The following is a 20,063-nucleotide window of genomic DNA, read 5'->3' on the forward strand; positions in this document are numbered from 1 at the left end:
ACATTGCTATACATTATGTAAGGATATAGCTACCATAGTGATTCCTCCTATGGATCTCAGCATCAGCAAAGTTAACTGAAAACCTTCTGGGAAGGACTGACCATTCTAGATGCCGTTAAGGACATTTGCAATTTATGGGAAGAGGCCAATATATCAACATTAACAGGATTTAGGAAAAGTTTATTCCAACTCTCATGGATGAACTTGGAGGAGTTCAGGACTTTAGTAGAGGAAGTAACTGCAGATGTGATGGAAACAACAAGAGAACTAGAATTAGTTCTACAAATGGATACTGAGGATGTAGGTGAACTGCTGTAATCCCACAGTGAAGCAAATAGATAAGGAGTTGCTCCTTATTAATGAGCAAAGAAAGTGGTATCTTGAGATGGAATCTATTCCTGGTAAAGATGTGGTGAAGACTGTTGAAATGACAAAGGATTTAGAATACTATATAAACTCAGTTGATAAAGCAGTGGCAGGGTTTGAGGGGGTTAACTCCAATTTTGAAAGAAGTGGGTACAATGCTATTCAAAGCCTTGCATGCTACAGAAAACTTGTTTGTGAGAGGAAGAGTCAATTAATGTGGCCAAACTTCATTGTTGTCTTATTTAAGAAACTGCCACAGCCATGACCACCCTAATCAGTCAGCAGCCATTAACATGGACACAAGATCCTCTACCTGCAAAAAGATCATGACTTACTGAAGGCTCAGATGATGACTATTTTTTTTAGCGATAAAGCATTTTTACATTAAGGTATGCACATTTTTTAAAGAAATTATGCTATTATACACTTAACAGACTACAGAATAGTGTAAATGTAATTTTCATATGTACTGGAAAACCAAAAACCTGTGTTACCTGCTTTAGTGAGGTATTCTCTTTTTTGCAATTATTTGGAACCAAACTTGTATTATCTTTGAGATATACAGATAGCCACATTTAGAAAAGAGTCTTTCATATCGAAGTATTTGATTTAAAAAAACACCCCAAACAAAAGCTCCACACATGAGAGGAAAGGAAAAATCATTAAAAAATAAAATAGCGCCAACAGCAAATACTTGAGGATTTACCATAGCTAGCTAGTTTTGTATGTTCTGTGGAAAACACACAAGCTCTGCACATAAACCTAGGTTTAAGTCCTTGCTTATCACCTACTAAATGTAACCTTAAACAAATTCCTTAACCTGTTCCAGCCTCAGCTTCTTTTACAAAGTAACATACTTTGCAGTGTATTGAGATTAGGTGACAATTTGTATAATGTGCTAACTTAGCAAGCATACAGTAGCAACAAATGAAAAAACTCTCCTTCCACTAATTATCAATATATGTTCAATGTTAAGACTTATTAAAGCTCATAGTTTAGTCTTATTATACCATGCTTAGGAAATACATTATCCACTTAATGCTATATACATTGTCTCCTTTAAAAATTACAATACAAAGTCATTCTTATTTCTTAATTAGGCTCAGAAGTGAAAAACACTTGCCCTCAGGAGATATACAGCTAGAAGTGAAGTGAAGTGAAGTTGCTTCGGTCGTGTTCGACTCTTTGTGACCCCATGGACTATAGCCTGCCAGGCCCCTATGTCCGTGGGGTTTTCAAGGCAAGAATCCCGGAGTGGGTTGCCATTTCCTTCTCTAATACAGCTAGGACTGGGAGCTAATAAAGGCTTCTCAAACTCTGAACAGGATTCCTCTTTATATCATGTTTCTTCAGAGTTACAAATCAAAACACAATATGGTTCTATTTATTTACATAAAGTTCAGATGGAGAAAAAATAGGGATGTAGACATAGGTTAAAAGTTATTATCAGGCTGTTTAACGGTAATAATAGGATAAAGTTAATAAAAAGCAAAGAAATGATTACCATAGAAGTTTGGGTAGTAGTGGTAACTAGGGAGGGGGTAGTTTAATCAAGAGAGGATACATGAGAAGTTTCTGGGGTACTATTATCTATTGCTTAATTTGAGTGGTATTTATGGACAATGACTTTGTAATAGGTTGTTAAGTTCTACTCATATTTGTATTGTCTATTACATTTCATGACCAAAAAGATTTTAAAAAGCAGCATAGTACTTTGGACAAAAGACAGGAAATACTAAGAAATCCATGATGTTTACTTAGTAATTATTGATAACTTTCCTTTTCCTTTATTTGCTACAATGAGCACAGACATATAAAAATGTTTAACAGTGCCACACACTTAGGTAAACCCCAAAAGCTTACTATCAGCAAGCTAAACAGTCATTATTTAAGCCAGAATGAGTCATTTCAACAGCGAGACCTGATATGAGTCATACAAAGCTTCCAGAAAAACCAGAACACCAATTTAGGCATCAGTAGTCCACCTGGTTTCGGAAAATAAACTACTTCCTAGAGTCAGCAATTCAACGTGTTGTACAAGGGGAATAATTGGACCCCTGCCCTCTGCACTATTTTCCAAAGGTTCTCCAAACATGATAGCGATAACTAGTTTCTTACTACACATGAAAAGATAGCTACAACTGACCAAATACTGCTCAAAGTTACTAAATAAGGCAAAACAAGACTGCTATTAGGTAATAACTTCAAATTAAAATTGCATCTTAAGGTTTAAATGTTATAGTCTGTTTTATGTATGCTTACCTGAAAATATTTAATATACTTTTTGTGCCTGCTAATCGTGAGGTCCAAAAATATTTTTAGGCAAAAGGGAAAGCCCCTAAATCTGTTTGCGCATCCATAAAGCAAAATCTTTATAAACCAAAAATTACATAGGTAGAATTTATGAAAAGAGAAAAAAAAATTTCCCAAATTTTAAATAATTCAGACACAACAATGAAATTTTTATATACTTACTATTCAGAGACTTGCTCTAAGGAAAACAGACAAAATTCAAAGCAAACAAATCAAAAGTAGCAGCCTCTAAGCATTTTCAGGCTAGCCCAAAAAGAAGTTAATATCTAGTATGATTCCATGAATTCCATGCAATGGCAATATCATCTGTTTACCCATCATTTCTAGCACCTAGTACAAATACATACTAATATCTTAATATTCAGTGAATGAATTATCCAGAAATAATTCCTTCTATATGAAAGTCCCTAGTCAAAATTTCAAATTCCTATAACAATTACTGAGCTTCATCCAAAAAACCAAGTAAATCTGTACTGGCACTCTTTAACTAACAAGGAAGGTTAAATGTGGCTTTGACTAAACTTTGACTAAATATTACTTTACAAATAACTAGCCTTTTGAGAGTTTACATGCCAGATTCCAAGTGTATTTCTAAATGAGGAAAGGGAGACAATGTACTTACTTGCCAAATTTGTCCAACTCAGAAGATGGCCGAGTTGAAATATGAAACCAAGTCTGATGAAAGTTGAAAGCTCAAGTCCTTAACATCTATGCTATGTATTAATATGAAATATAAGAGATGTTTAAAAAAAAAAAGCAAGTATGAGGAATAGTTGACAGCAAAGTGCTAACACTGAAAATAAAATGCAAAAATCTGCTAAGAGAAGTAGTTTCTCATGATGCTCTTCTAAATTAGATTGCGGGAAGGGACACAGTTGGGTATTGAGAAGTGTGCTAAATAGAGAATTTAAATTGACCATAACAGTTTAACTTTGATTAATCTCAGACCTGCAGATATATAAGCTGGTCCTCCTATGAAAACACATTTATACTTATATGGCCCAAAACAAACCTGGTCAAAAGTAGCAGCTTCCAAACAGTTACATTATAAAAAGTTAAAATGTAATAATGTAAGCCTAATATATACAAAGATGGTTACATAAATATTTATAGATATGTGCTTCAGTCGTGTCCAACTGACTCTGAGACCCCATAGACGGCAGCCCATCAGGCTCCACCATCCCTGGGATTCTCCAGGCAAGTACATTGGAGTGGGTTGCCATTTCCTTCTCCAATGCATGAAAGTGAAAAGTGAAAGTGAAGTTGCTCAGTCGTGTCCAACTCTTAGCGACCCCATGGACTGCAGCCTACCAGGCTCCTCCATCCATGGGATTTTCCAGGCAAGAGTACTGGAGTGGCGTCCCATTGCCTTCTCTGGGATATACAGAAGTTTTGCACATACATACATGTATTTCCTTGCTGTCAGAGGCTGCTGCTAAGTCACTTTGGTCATGTCCAACTCTGTGCGACCCCATAGATGGCAGCCCACCAGGCTCCCTTGTCCCTGGGATTCTCCAGCCAAGAACACTGGAGTGGGTTGCCATTTCCTTCTCCAACGCATCAAAGTGAAAAGTGAAAGTGAAGTCACTCAGTCATGTCCGACTCTTAGCAACCCCATGGATTGCAGCCTACCAGGCTCCTCTGTCCATGGGATTTTTCAGGCAAGAGTACTGGGGTGGGGTGCCATTGCCTTCTCCACTGAGGATCCTATAAACAAGGATATGCCAGAAGCAAGGAGCATATCTAAAGCCTAGGTATTAGCTTCCAATATCATTCTCCAATTAAAGAACTAAGGCTCCTTAGAGAAATGGTTGACTGCAGGACTGGGGCAGAAAACACACAAGATGAGCCTGCAGCACCTTCTAGTGCCAGAAAGAAACGTTTTAACAAAACAAAGATCAAAGAAACCCCAAATGGGGGCATATGGAAAGGACAAAGGAGAAAAAATATCCATACTAGTGTAAATATATGACCAAAAAAATGAAGAAGGGGCAAGTCTCCCATGTAAAAGAATTCCTAATAACTTTTGTAGATAATCTGACCTTAAATATGGAGGATTCTTAACTCTCCATTCCGTAACAACTTACTAAACACAGATGCAGAATACATTTTTTTACCTGAACGTTACTGACCACAGCAGAGATGTTTCAATATTCACTTGCATAACAAATTGCCGGTCACAGGCCTTAGTTGCTGCAAAAATCCCCCAGTCAATAATGTGTTACGGAGAAGGAAACGGCAACCCACTCCAGTATTCCTGCCTAGAGAATTCTGCGGACAGAGGGGCCTGGTGGACTGCTGTCCATGGGGTCGCATACAGTCGGACACGACTGAAGCGACTTAGCAGCAGCAGCAATAATGTGTTAAGAGTGGGCTACATATATATAGTCACTTAATCTCAAAGAATACAGTATGCAAAAGGGGATGAGGGAGAATAACTTGACAGTGAAGAAACGTGACAAACACCATCTTAGCCAGGTGATTAAGGTTCACAATGGTAAGTTACTATTCATTTAAAACTTAAATAATTACAAAATAGAACGTTAACAGTACAATGCCCTAGACATGTCATTGAAAATAGCACTTTACCTCTGAGCATTGAAAATAGCACTTTATCTCTGTGTTCTTCCTCCCCAAGTATTTAAATTCAGTCTAACAATGAAGAAAACATATTCTAATGTTGCATTTTACAACTACCTGACCAATACACCTCAAAATTGTCAAAGTAATCAAAAACAAAGTCTGAGAAACTGCCACAGCCAAGAGGAGCCTAAGGAGATGACTATTTAGTATAAACTAATGTAAATGTAATGTGGTAACCTAGATGGGATTCTGGAACATAAAAGACATTAGATAAATGCTAAGGAGATATGGTTCATTAATTGTAAAAATATGCCACACTAATGTAAGATGTTAACAGGGCAAACTGGGTGTAGGATATATGGGAACTCTGCAGTATCTTCCCAACTATGCTGTAAATCTAAAACTGTTCTAAAGTAACAACTTTATTTTTAAAATAATGTGAAAAATTATCAAGTAGAAAGTTTTGGTAAATGAAAGAGGGATGAAACCAGTGAGTGAAACAGACAATTTGCCAAGTGCACTTTCAATATTAATAATTTGATCTGAACTGAGAACATTATATGAAAGCACTAATTTATATGTTTTGTATGTATCATGTCAGTTTATTCCCAGACTTTTGCTTTGTTACTATAATTTTTTTTCTTTTACTAAATGACCATAGTAAGGAAAGCCATTGATATTTAAACAGCCACTTTGCTGATGGCTCATAATGCTCTTATGTATTTTCTCAGCTTACCAGGTATTCCTAAGTATTAATTGCCTTCTCCAGGATTTACAATATTTTGTTTTTTGCTTATCTGTATTATCTAGAACTTCTAGAAAGATGTTAAACAATAGCATTAACAGGCTTCTTTGTCTGGTTCTACCTTTAATGGGAATGTTTGTGGCTTTTCCCCACCATTAAGCATGATGCTGGGTATAGTTTAAAATATTCATCTATTCCATCTGTTCCTCTTACCAAGGATTTTTTTTTAAGTCAGAAATAAATTCAAATTTTTATTTAGATGCAGAAAACAGATTAGATCATTTGTTTTCTTTGGTTATATTAATATGATGAATTATATTAAAATGTTTCCTAACAATAAACTATCCCACTTCCTGACAAACCACACTTGATCAACGTATGTTCCTCTAATATATAGTTATTACTTTATTTGCAAACTATAACTTAGATTTTACATCAGTATGTAGTGATACTAATGTGCTTTTATAATCATGTTTTCAGTATCAGTGTTATACTAAATTTATAGAACAAATGAAAGCTTTCCTTTTTTTAAAATCTTGTGGCTCAATTTAGATATCATTATTATTTTTTATGGGTTTAAAGCAATTCAGTGTAGTGTAGCCAGGCCAGGTGCTTTGATACACCTCTTCACCAGTTTTGATTTTTTCCTTTTTTGTGGATCTGTTTGCATTTTTTCATAGATCTTGATTTGCATTTCTTAAGTAATTCATTTTGTCTACCAACCTTTAATTTTTAGCCTTGAAAAAGCTCTGAAAAATTAAGTTTGGGTCCCAGTTTACCTCAACCATTAAGAATTATGAAAAAATATAAGGCTAAAGATGAAGCAAAAGTGTTAATTATTTCTACAAAATTTACTAGAATTTGAAGAAGTTGCTAGATAACAAAGGTCAATAAATCAATCACATTTCTATATAGCAAACAAACTAATTTTAAAAGGTAACCATTTATAATAGCATCAAAAACAAAGCTACTAGAAATAAATCAAAGGTATGTAAAGAGGAAAGTAATGGAGAAAGATGTCAAAGATCTAAATTAATGGAGACATCTATCATTTCAATAATGAGGGACTCAACACTGTAAAAATGTCAATTCCTCAAGGTGGTCTACAGATGTGGTTTCCACTGAAATTCCACCAGTATTTTTATTTCTAGGTAAAAATTCCTAAAGAAATTCTTGAACATGTATACCAGGATACACATAGTTGGCTCAAAACAGCACTGTGTATAACAGCTAAAACTGGAAACAACCCAAATATCTATTCATCATGGGTTAGATAAATGTATTATGGTATATTAATAAAATGGAATAATACAAACAGTGAAAAAATATAGCCACATGTGACAAATTTCAAATACAGGCAATACAAAATGTTGTTTAGAGATAAATAACTAGTAACACTAAAGAAAAATGGAATGATCATGGATGTCAGAACATGTAGTTTACTTCTGAGGGGGAGAGAGTAAGATGTACTCTGGTAGGGGCATACAAGAGGCTTCAGAAAGCAATTACGTAACCTTCATGGAATTACACAGGTGTTTGCTTTTATGCTCTGAACCACTCAGTATAGTTTGTCTACACAACTTTCACTGTTTTTTCAATATTACTTTTAAAAAAGTTAAAAAAAAAAAAGTTAAAATATTAACAACTCAAATCTTTACTTTCAAATGGCAATCAATGTTTACTTATCCACAACATCCTGAAGAGAATACATCTATATTCTCACAATTAACAAGAAGTCTGAGGAAGACAACATACCTTATATAGTCCAATGCCAGGATCAATAAGAAAATCACGAGTTGATGTAGACGGCTGACTGGAAGGTCCCACCCTTGGGGTTTTCTTTACTTTAGGTGGACTATTAGAATAGGGTTTGGCCTGTGTATCAGTCTGTTTTGATGTGCTAGGAAGGTCAGGGTCTGGGCGAACTAGTAGCTGAATTATATCATTAAGTCCAACATCATAGTCAAATAAAGTATATCCATTTTCCAACTGGAAAAAAAAAGGACAGAAAAAGATTAAAATGCTTCTCTCAAAACTCGGTCTTTTTACATCCTTAGTTACCCAAATGCCCTAGTCAAATTATTAATATAAATTCCCAACATTACAATTTAGTGATCTTGAAGCCATTCCTATGGCCTCTGATGTCAGCATCTTCTCAGTTTGCCTGTGTGTGCACTCAGTCACGTCCGATTCTTTGAGACGCCATGGACTGTAGCCTGCCAGGCCCCTCTGTCCACGGAATTTTCCAGGCAAGAATACTGGAATGGATTGCCATTTCCTATTCCAGGGGATATTCCCAACCCAGGGATTGAACCCTCATCTCCTGTGTCTCCTGCATTGGCAGGTGAATTCTTTACTACTGCGCCACGTGGGAAGCATCTTCTCAGAACCTCAATAAATGTTTAGGAATCATTCTATGTCAACTATAGGGAAAACAGACAGCCACTGAAACCAAATATTATCACTGCTGCTGTGATATCATCTAGGCAGAAAAACTCATCTTCAACAAGTTCCATGTATTTTAATGAATCCACTACAAGAAACAAAAGGTGAATTTTCAAAGTGAATTGTTTTATAACTTTGTGTTCATAAAGACATTTAGTTAACAATTTTCTCTCTGAAGCAGTAACTTTAAAAACTAAGTAGAAAAAAATTTAAGCATGAATGGTAACAATGCTTATTCATGCTACTACAACTTGCTCAAAGTTTTCTGTAAAGGTGATCAAGTTGAATTATACAAAGTATTCCAGGATGACTAGTGAAATATTTTGTAACTTATCCATATTTTGGCAAGGTTTCTATAAAGGACTGAATTGCATCCACCATTCCCACTCTCACTCCTCCCAAATATGTTGAAGTTCTAATCCCAAGTAACTCAGAATGTGAACATATTTATCTGGAAATAGGATCTTAACAGAGGTCATCAAGTTAAAACTAGATAAGGGTGGACCCTAATCCATTATGATTAGTGTCCTTATAAGAAGTTGAAATTTGGACAAACATGTGGAGAAAACAGTAACATGACTGGAATGATGTATCTACAAGCCAAGCACACCAAGGACTGCTATCAAAACATCAAGAAGTTGTTTGAAGGAAGCAAGAAAGGATTCTCCCCTAGAGGATAGCATGGCCCTGCTGACAAGTTGACTTGGGGCGTACAGCTAACAGAACTGTGGGACAAAATATATCTCTTAAGCCACCTAGGGTTTGATACTTTGTTATGGAAGCCCTAGGAAACTAAGTCTCCATTCTGTTTCTTTATACAATTTAGTTGGCCATTTCACTAAACTCCTTAAAGCTCAGAACTATCATTTCCCAGGAAACACAACCAATTTAATCCCTAGTCATTTTCCCCTTTGTATGTAATCTCTGTCACCATCCACAGCTCTAACACAATAAGGCCATATGTGAGAAGTCAACCAAAGAGACAAGAATAAAAATCTGTCTTTGAATGACAAACTTACTAGTGTATTAAATAAGTACCTTTAATTCAAGCAATCCAAAACATACTTAGAACAATCCTACACATTACAGGACTGCAAAGAGATCAAAGCAGTCAATCCTAAAGGAAATTAGTCCTGAATATTCATGGGAAGGACTGATGCTGAAGCAGAAACTCCAATACTTTGGCCACCTGATGCAAAGAACCGACTCAATGGAAAGACCCTGATGCTGGGAAAGATTGAAGGCAGGAGGAGAAGGGGACAACAGAAGATGAGATGGTTGGATGGGAGATGGTTGCATGGCATCACTGACTCGATGCACATGAGTTTGAGCAGACTCTGAGAGTTGGTGACGGACAGGGAAACCTGGTGTGCAGTAGTGCATGGGCTCTCAAAGAGTCAGACACGACTGAGCAACTGAACTGAACACATCACAGGTGTTCCCAACTGTTAAACAGAACAAGGGATTGAGAAATTAAAAGTTCCCAATAGTGGAATTAAACGAGATATTATCTAACAGACTAACATGCTTCTTTCAAATAAGTCTAAGGAATCTCCCAAGTCAGTAAGCAGATAAGCCCTTATCAGGATAGGATGTTAACATGGCTTATCTGATTAGAAAAACAAGAACTCCTAATCCTCAACTACTGGGAAAACCTCAATAAGCAAAAAACTACATGTTCACACCTTCATTTTGCCTGTCTCCAACAGCATCCCCACCTCATCAAAAAAAAAAAAAAACCTAACAGCACAGAACATGAAAATTAACTAATAGGACATTCCCCCAAATGAAGATACCCATATGAAGGCATAAAATAGAAATCAGGCCCATATGAGTAACCTGTAACCACTGTTCCTCAATCAGTTATGCTAGCTAGAATAGCCACTTTTACCCAGATGATGATGAGTCCTTTCCTAATTCATAGGCACTCTCAGAAGTTTTTCTGAAACAGTGATTATCCATCCACTGCACAGCAAGTTCCACAGAGTTTTGCTATTGTGCAGAGTTGTGAAGACTGTTGGAATGATTTGTTACTTTAAAAGTACCAAGAATTCCCTGGTGGTCCAGTTGTAGGACTCTACTGCGGAGGGCAGTACACTCCCTGATTGGGGAACTAAGATTCTGAAAGTGAAAGTCACTTAGTCACGTCTGATTCTTCAGCACCCCATGGACTGTAGCCCACTAGGCTCCTCTGTCCATGGGATTCTCCATGCAAGAATACTGGAGTGGGTAGCCATTCCCTTCTCCAGGAGCCATGCAGCCAACTGAATAATAAAAGTACTAAAGTCCTCCCAAATTTAACAAAAGTATAGACTGAAAATTACCTGCACTTAAACTATGCTGAGTAGGGGAGAAACAGATTGGTAATTTGAAACTTACACTTATGAGTTTCAGGCATTTAACTAATGAATGTCTCATTGTAGAATATGTTTGAGAACTGCCATTCCACAAGATGTGGCTGAAGAACTTATAATATTAGAGAGGCAGGGATAGTCCTATTTTTTTTTTCTTTGAATGGGTTGAAGAAATTATAGGTAACAGTAAGAATTACAACTGTGATGCAAGGGAAAACTAGGAAGCAAACACCAAATGGCAGTGGCTCAGAAGGCAGAGAAGTCATTCCCAAGAGGCTACTGATAAGGGCTGCAGGTGGAGACCATTACTAACTTTCATCTATCTTTCACAGCATATATACTACAGAACACACACACCTACACCCACACCCCCACCCCCAACCCCACTCCCCCACCCCTGCTCCTTCAAGTAGGCAAACACTTTTACTTTGTACTGCACGTGAAAACTGAGTACAGGGGCAAAAGAAAACTTTCTTCTGGTTCATGCTTCACATCTACAATCTACTCTAAGAGTTCCTACAGTGGTACAGGGAAGAGAAGAGGGAAGAGAATCTTTTCAGAGTAGGAAAAGCTCTGGATTCTCAAAGATTTAGAGATCCACCAATACAACTCCTTAAACAAACCCCCAGGGAGCAAACTCAACCTCTCAAAGAATATCTAAATGAGGTTACCCTACTTTAACTGGAACTTACAGCCCAGAATTGCTGCTCTCCCCATTTTGACTCTCAAAAGTAGAGTCAATCACACAATTACAGTGCTGCTCAAGCTTCATTTGCATACCTACCACCTGGGGACCTTGTTAAAATAAGGATTCTAGTTCAGTGGGGCTGGTCAGGTGAAGCTAATGCTGCTGGTCCTGCTGATCCAGGACCCATACTCTGAACAGTAAGAAACTAGTATGAGGCTGACTTCCTACAAAATGCATTTTCAAACTCTGATGTTCATCAGTGTCTCCCATGGGGTCTTGTTAAATTCAACCACTTGCAATTTTAGGGTGAGGTGAACATCTATAATAAATATCCACTAAGTGATTCTGATGTTTTATCAGAGATTAAAAGCAAGAGACCTAACATACAAAGGTGGAAGAGGAGGCAATTTACATCATGGACACTGTGAATGTTTTTTTATTTATGACATTTTTCACTATGTGGCAGTAAGGTATCTTGAGGAAGGAGTGTATTTTCCTAATAAGCACAAAACTCTGACTTCTCAAAGATTTAGAGATTGACCAATATAACTCTTCCTTAAAAAAATTCCGACCTCCAGGGTGCAAATTCAGCTTCTCAGAGAAGCATATCCAAATGAGGTTACCCTACTTTACCTGGAATTTACAGCCTTGCTCTCTCTCCATTTTGACTCTCAAAGGTAGCATCGATCTATTCTGTCCTTTCTCCTTTTGACTCTCAAAAGAGCATTTTACAGGATAAGGGCAGGTCTTTGACACCAATCCAGTAGAAACCTACTACAGACACACTATCTTGTCCAAGGACTGTAGACTGTATTTCCAAAGGAGAATAGAGATAATAATCACTCCCATGGCTACTTGTCAGCTTGTAAATAAATACCTGGAGCACTATCTTTCTTCTGTCTCCAACTAAGTAGGAACCCAAGGTCCATTCCTAATTCCTACTTGTCTACCATTAAAGAGAAATGAAAGCAGAGAGTTGTCAACTGTCCTGGGCTAAGAGGTACATAAGGTTGTTATCCTCAACAGTTTTCCCATGAGCCTGGAATCACTTCGTGGTGTCCTGAAAATGTACTCTGATGCCTTGAATTTATCACAATCCCTTCCTTTCCCTCAAGACAGCCAGGTGCACATTTTCTTTTTATCGTATTTTTATTATTAGACGGTAAGAGGTGTTGCCTGAGAATACATTTTCATTCTTCATTTCTATCTCTAGTGAAGTTAAAAAGTATGCTGGGAATTTATGTACTATTGTCCCTAGCTAGAAAATAAAATTCAATAGACTTGATTACATGCTTCTCACTTTTGATCAAAAGATAAAAAAGGTATTAGCCACAGGAGGCACAGCGATATAAAGTTGCATAAAGTTTAATACACATACATTTATTTTTAAAGCAAAGTTTAACTCGAACAGCTGTTTTTGTTAAGTCAAACACTAGAAGATCAATATAAAACTAACTACTATCAAAGATGCCATCTCTTGCTGTTGTTGTTTAGTCGCTAAGTCCTGTCCGATTCTTTGTGACTCAATGGACTGCCAGGCTCCTCTGTCCATGGGATTTCCCAGGCAAGAATAGTGGAGTGGGTTGCCATTTCCTCCTCCAGGGGATCTTCCCCATCCAGGATCAAACCGTGTCCCCTGCTTTCCCTGGGAAGCCCATGATATTTCTTACTTAAAACAATCCCTGGCTCTTTCTTTCTCAGAGTGTAATCTCATTACTCTAAAATTTCTGGACAGTTTCAAATGGTAAGCCTACGAAGGGGAGAAAAATATTCCTTTCAAACAGTAAGCTGTAGGGAAAAAAAAGGCTACTTCTACCAAATCAAAGAGAGTTACACTTATTTCAAACAACAGGATTGGAGCCAAACTATGATCAGCTGGAGGATGCCAACTTCTTTAGTTGATTAACATTTTTTAAAAAAGAAAAAGATAAAGATAGGACGGGTCTGAGTGTCTTGATACAGACCATGTGAGTAGGAAAAATCTTCAATGGGCCAGACCAAGGCCATACCGTTCAACTACCAGCGACGCCGACAGGCAACCTCACCGCCAAAAAACACTTTCAGCCTTCAAGTGTGTACCGCTGGCTATGCTCCAATTACTGTGTCAAAAGCCTGAGTGAGGGTTCTATTAGAAGGTGAAGGATAAGAGCAAAACAAATCTTTTGTACTGCTTTTCACTCTTCGAACAACCCCCTTGGCCCAAACTGGGCAGTTTAAGCTTGGTCCCGGGTTACACCAACAGCTTCTTCAGCAGGTCTCTAATCTCCCCTACGACAGATTCGATTCTAGGAAAGGAGGTGGGGTGGGGAAGCAGAAGTTCTGGAAACCCTTCGAATCTTCAGTGTATACAAATCCCTTCCACAGTGAGGAGGCGGACTTACAATCCTGTGCCCCATAGGGAGCAATATCTAAGTTTCCCCTCCCACTTGGGAGTCGGCAGCCCGTCTGAGGTACGGAAGCGATACGAGCCGTTAGCCGGGTCAGCACGGCCGGGAGCCGGAGCCTCCTGCCCTCCCCACCCGCACTTTGGCATGGCCGCCAGAGCCCGCTGCCCTCCCCGCCCTCCAGGGGCCACGGACCCCACCAAGCGCGGGAAAGGAGGGACCCCAGGCACTCTGGCGGGCTGTGCCTGCGGCTGCTGCCCGGCTTGGCAAGAGCGGTAGGTCTCGGCGCTCGGGGCGCCCCCGCCTCCGACCCCACCAAGCGCACCTGCAACTCCGGTGGCCGGGACCCCGCTGCGCCCCACAGGCGGGCCCAGGGCCGCACTCTGAGCCTCGCGGGCTGCCCATCCGAAGTGGAGCCAGGTGCGCTCTGTGCGCGCGGTACACCAAGCCCTCCGGCCCGCCCAGCCCAAGCATCCCGCTGCCCTTGCTAGGGCTTCCAAAGAAGTGCGTTGGGCGCGCCTTACCTGCTTGCCCCGGTAGAAGAGGCGCTGGCACTCGGGCCGTACGTCGAACAGCGCCCACACCCGTTCGCGCAGTTCCTCAATTGTGGCTTTCCGAGACACGTCCTCAATGGTGCGCGTCTGCGAGCCGTCGATGGTGCGAACCTGGATCCACATCTCGGCGCCGGGAGAAGGGACCGGCTCCGCTTTGTCTCCCCCTGCGCTCCGGGCGCCGCGCCCCGCCCGGCCCGCGCCGCTTCCCCGGCGGCTCTGGCTCTCAGCGGCTGGCCGGCGAGCGCGCGCACAAGGGAGGAAGACTGACCAGGCGCCGGGCCCGACAGGCGGCGGTGAATCCTAGACCGTGCGCCCACCCAACAGAGCTGGAGAGGGAAGGAAAACGAAACCAGTCGGAAGCTCGGTTGCTATTGCAGCCCCCGCCTCACAAATAGGAAGCAGCCTTGTCTGCGCTGCGCGGAGTGTTTACTTATAGAGCTCTAGCTCCCACATGGAGGTCACGGCGCCAACCCGGATCTCGCGAGATCTACGCCGGGCTCCGCCTTAAAGAGGTAGCGACTAGGGAAGAAGCTGTAGACCAGAGGGAACTAAAATGGGAGGGTGCCGAGAGGACGCGACAGAGGGGCGGGGCCGCCGAGAGCCGTTACTTGCGCCTCCGCCTGCACCTGGGCCTTGGACACGCCCTCTAGCCTTGGGGTGTCTGGCGGTTACAAGGCCGCCCACTCGGATTCCCGCTTTGGTCCAGGTTTCGGTACCCAGGGTGCCAGCGACTCCTCAGGCTTAGCGGGTTCGGTTCTATGGTCTCAAAAACACACCAAAGATAAGAAATTCTGACGTGCACTTGTATGATCAAGAAAAGGGGAGTGGGTGCGTGCGGGTGCAGCCTAAATTTGTGAGAAATCACGTCAGGAAATGAACCCGCTCCACCGCTCTTTGCCAGACACTGTCAGCCACGCGGCCTGGCTGGGCCGGCCACCCAGGAAAGACCCTGGGGACCCTTCTGCTTCGCGAAGTCGTTTCCCGCCAGGCCCGAATGCTGCCTTCGCGCGGAAACCCGCATCCTGGGGTTTCCCGCCGCTGAGCTGAGGTGGCGGCCCTAGGCGGGCAGGCTAAGGGCCTGTTGGGATCGTCCTCTTCCGGCCCGCTGCGCTTGCAACCCTACCTCAGGCCTCGGAAGTGTTGGTGCCGCCGCCCGGAGGGCCCTTCGCAGTTACCGATTGTGGACCTGAGTTAGCCAGCATTTGGGCTGAGGGATTGCAGGGTCGTGGATAATGCTTTAAAAGGATGCAAAATTACACATCTCTGAAGAAGTCCAGAGATCCTACTAGGAATAAATTATCAGAAATAGGCCCAAAGCACGTTACTTAAGACATCAAACAGTGCGCTTACTTCAATTAAGAAGGAAGAGAGCATATGAAAGTAGAAAAAATTATACATATATAAAAGATTTGAACTTAATATTTGCCAAAATCCATAACTTGACTATTCAGACTGGTGCAGATTATTAGCATAAAGGCAGAGCAGCATTTTTGTTATAACCACTTGAAATAATTGCCAGTACAGAGATCCAGTAGTAAGATTGAAAAAAAAAAAAAGATGGCCCAACAGGGGAAGGACAGAAAAAAAATGGAATACCTATACAGACTTGGTCTCTGCTCTTGGAAATTTTACATTCGCTGTATCTTCTAGATATAATTCATCTTGTCTGTTCCTAAGTAAAGCAAATACTGAGTATTCATTACAGGTAACTATTAAGCACGCTTATAACCTGTCCCAATAAGGGATAGCTATTTGCTATTATAGGATATCCTATGCCATTGTGGAAGCATATTAAGAAATTTTTTTTCTAATTCTCTGCTTACAAAGAATTTACAATCCAGTTGAGATAAGATTTAGAAAGCATGAAAATATTAAAGAATAGTACTAAATAGTCTGCTTTTGATTAAAGCAACAATTAGACATGAGAGACTAGAATTAGAGATGAGGGACTAGAATAATCTGTGAGCTTAAAGACAGGGGTACACCTTGACCTGAGTTAAATGGTATACTGTAAGGAAGACGGTATTTAAATGATCAGTTCGCAGATTGAGATAGGCCTGAATTGTAAACTCAGTTTCGCTCTTTACTTAAAATATGATCTTGGAGAGATTGTTTACTTCAGTTTCTTCAATGTAAAATGGTGCTTGTAATGTCTAAAGAGTGTAGAGGGTTCAGCATAATGCCTATCCTTAGCTGGTACACAATCATTTTTGTGCTCTTATGGAGATTTAGTTAAGTACAGAATGCCCTCAGAGGAGAGAGTGCTTAAGCAAAGACTGAAGGTACGCATTTTTGCAGTCCAGTAGGAATTGCATGTAAGAGAAAGTTTGACTAAATGGAGAAGAGCAGAGTGTGAAGCTTAGCATTCAAAGCAGTAGATTTTGTGGGCCCCAGGGAGAAATTAAGGTTTTTACTGGAGTCCGCTGATGTGATTAAATAGGCCTTTGGAAAGACAGCAGAAGGAATGTGGAAGGATGCCTTAGGGAAAAACTAAGTGGGGGGTGGGGGTGGAATGCTGTCGGAAAGCTTACTGAAGAGGTAATTGTGTCAGTTTTGGTGAAATTTGTGGCAGTGGGTGAGAGAGGAAAGGGTAGATTCTAGAGTATTCTAGAAAATCAAGCCTATCAGGCTTGCAGAATGTGTGGATATGAGGAATGAAGAAAATACTAAGAATAATTCTCGTTTCTAGTTTTAGTTCAGTTCAGTTCAGTTCAGTGGCTCAGTCATGTCCGACTCTTTGTGACACCATGAATCACAGCACGCCAGGCCTCCCTGTCCATCACCAACTCCCAGAGTTCACTCAAACTCATGTCCATCGAGTCGGTGATGCCATCCAGCCATCTCATCCTCTGTCATCCCCTTCTCCTCCTGCCCTCAATCCCTCCCAGCATCAGGGTCTTTTCCAGTGAGTCAACTCTTCGCATGAAGTGGCCAAAGAATTGGAGTTTCAGCTTCAGCATCAGTCCTTCCAATGAACACCCAGAACTGATCTCCTTTAGAATGGACTGGTTGGATCTCCTTGCAGTCCAAGGGACTCTCAAGAGTCTTCTCCAACACCACAGTTCAAAAGCATCAATTCTTCGGCGCTCAGCTTTCTTCACAGTCCAACTCTCACGTCCATACATGACTACTGGAAAAACCATAGCCTTGACTAGACAGACCTTTGTTGGCAAAGTAATATCTCTGCTTTTCAATGTGCTATCTAGGTTGGTCATAACTTTCCTTCCAAGGAGTAAGCGTCTTTTAATTTCATGGCTGCAATCACCATCTGCAGTGATTTTGGAGCCCCAAAAAATAAAGTCAGCCACTGTTCTCTTTCCCCATCTATTTGCCATGAAGTGATGGGACCAGATGCCATGATCTTAGTTTTCTGAATGTTGAGCTTTAAGCCAACTTTTTCACTCTTCACTTTCACTTTCATCAAGAGGCTTTTTAGTTCCTCTTCACTTTCTGCCATAAGGGTGGTGTCATCTGCATGTCTGAGTTTATTGATATTTCTCCCAGCAATCTTGATTCCAGCTTGTGCTTCTTCCAGCCTAGTGTTTCTAGTTTGGGAGACTTAAATGATGGTTTTGGTAGATGGTAATGCTCATAACTAGAAGAGAAAGCAAATTGGGAAAATAGGGTGAGTTCTGTTTGCACTGTATAGCATTTGAAATGCATCTAAAATATACCTAGATGGAGATATCTATGTGACAGTTGGAAATACAAGGCCAGAGTTTTGAAGGGAAGTAAAGTTCTGAAGGAGGAACTGGTCAAGACCTCTGGTACTCACTTCCATGATACAATTTGTCCTTCTTAATGTGGTGGGTCTTCGGAGAACTCTTGGTAGGGATGGGGAGAGGAGGAGATTTACTGTCAAAATTGGTTATCTACAGGGATTATATAGAATATGTGTTAATCTAGTCAGTATAGATCCCAAATGATTGATAGGATAGGGCTTAGAGATGTTAAGACCCAGAAAAGATATTATTTGTCCTGTGCAGATCAAATGAATTACATCTAGAAACATAGATTTTATGTATACTAAGTTACTTAGCTTATAAATAACCACAAACAGTGATTTTATGTGTAACAAAATACATCCTTTTATGTTTATTCACACAGTACATGTTGTAACTAAGATTTTCTCTCTTTCCTTGCAATGCTGTTGTCTACTTAGGAAGTTGCCCCATTTTAAAAACAAGATAGAAGTTCTCTGACAAAAATCATAATATGAGACAGTTCTGACATACCATACCTTATTATCAGATATGTAGCTGAAATAACCTGGATGTGAACAAGGAAAGAAAAGAGGAATTATTTACATGGATGCAAAGCAAATACTAAAGTTTATGCCATCAGTCATGATTCAATATTTGTTCAAATAAAAAGAGGCAAAAACAGAAAATAAAAATTGATTGTAGAACTAATTATTCTAGAATCTTATCACCCCTCAGAATATCTCCTTTTCTCAACTAGTCAACACACACATACACACACACAGACATGTAGAGGGAATTTTATTCTGGTCTCTAAAGTTTTTATTACCACCTTTTTATCTGCACATTTTTGTTGATTACCTTCCTTTCACTCCTCCAGGACCACTCTCTACCTGCCCACTGTTCTGAAGTCCAAAGACAGAGAATACATAGATGGGGTCAGTGCTTTCACATTTCCAACTGAGTTTGGCCAGTGAAGAGGAAGCACAGACAGGAACACTGCAGAATGGGAAAAGAGTGAGGTCAGTATATTTATTCCCCTGGTTTTCTCCCTGAAAGGTGTCTTAGCCTTCCTGGGAAGTAACTATTTCTCCAAAAGTGACTCACTAAGCATGACTTACTTATTCATGTTCTTGAAACTTCTCCCTTCTTTTGTTGCTTTGGGTCTAGGAATTGTAACATTTTTACAGTCCTAAATTCATATATATTCTTTCAGTTCCCTATATCTTGGCCCATAGTCTTTCTCCCCTTTTTTCTTCCAATTGAGGTATAGTTGATGTACTATGTAAATTTCAGATGTACAACATAGTGATTCACAATTTTAAAGGTTCTAGTCCATTTATAGGTACTATAACATATTGACTATATTCCCTGTGCTATAAAATATACCCTTGTAGCTTATTTATTTTATAGTTATAGTTTTAGTAGTTTGTATCTCTTAATCCCCTACCTCTATTTGCCTCTCCTTCCTACCCTCTCCCCAATGGTAACCACTAGCTTGTTCTCTTTATCTGTTTTGTTATACTTACTAGTTTGCTTTATCATTTTTAGATTCCACATTAGAAAAGGCAGAGGAACCAGAAATCAAATTGCCAACATCCACTGGATCATCGAAAAAGCAAGAGAGTTCCAGAAAAACATCTACTTCTGCTTTATTGACTACGCCAAAGCCTTTGACTGTGTGGATTACAATAAACTGTGGAAAATTCTTAAAAAGATGGGAATACCAGACCACCTGACCTGCCTCCTGAGAAATCTGTATGCAGGTCAGGAAGCAACAGTTAGAACTGGACATGGAACAACAGACTGGTTCCAAATCGGGAAAGGAGTTCATCGAGGCTGTATATTGTCACCCTGCTTATTTAACTTATATACAAAGTACATCATGTGAAATGCTGGGCTGGATGAAGTACAAGCTGAAATCAAGATT

General features: G+C 40.0%; 1 protein-coding gene and 1 long non-coding RNA gene across 2 annotated transcripts in view; one reads left to right on the top strand and one right to left on the bottom strand.

Moving 5' to 3' along the window:
• Positions 1-14,905, bottom strand: part of UHRF2 (ubiquitin like with PHD and ring finger domains 2) — a 72,894-nt gene extending 57,989 nt beyond the window's left edge. Inside the window, exons 1-2 of the mRNA XM_027549314.1 lie at positions 14,403-14,905; positions 7,763-7,996 (exon numbers count right to left, since the gene is read on the bottom strand). Of these exons, the coding sequence (XP_027405115.1) occupies positions 7,763-7,996; positions 14,403-14,555 (387 nt within the window). The 5' untranslated portion in view covers positions 14,556-14,905. The remainder of the gene's footprint in view (positions 1-7,762; positions 7,997-14,402) is intronic.
• LOC113897048 lies at positions 14,857-19,723 on the top strand. Its single transcript, XR_003512226.1, has 3 exons — positions 14,857-14,944; positions 19,014-19,155; positions 19,685-19,723. It is a non-coding gene; the product is annotated as an uncharacterized LOC113897048 (long non-coding RNA).
• Positions 19,724-20,063: the final 340 nt, after the last annotated feature.

This window comes from Bos indicus x Bos taurus, chromosome 8, assembly GCF_003369695.1.
Source record: "Bos indicus x Bos taurus breed Angus x Brahman F1 hybrid chromosome 8, Bos_hybrid_MaternalHap_v2.0, whole genome shotgun sequence".
NCBI classification, from domain to species: Eukaryota; Metazoa; Chordata; class Mammalia; order Artiodactyla; family Bovidae; genus Bos; species Bos indicus x Bos taurus.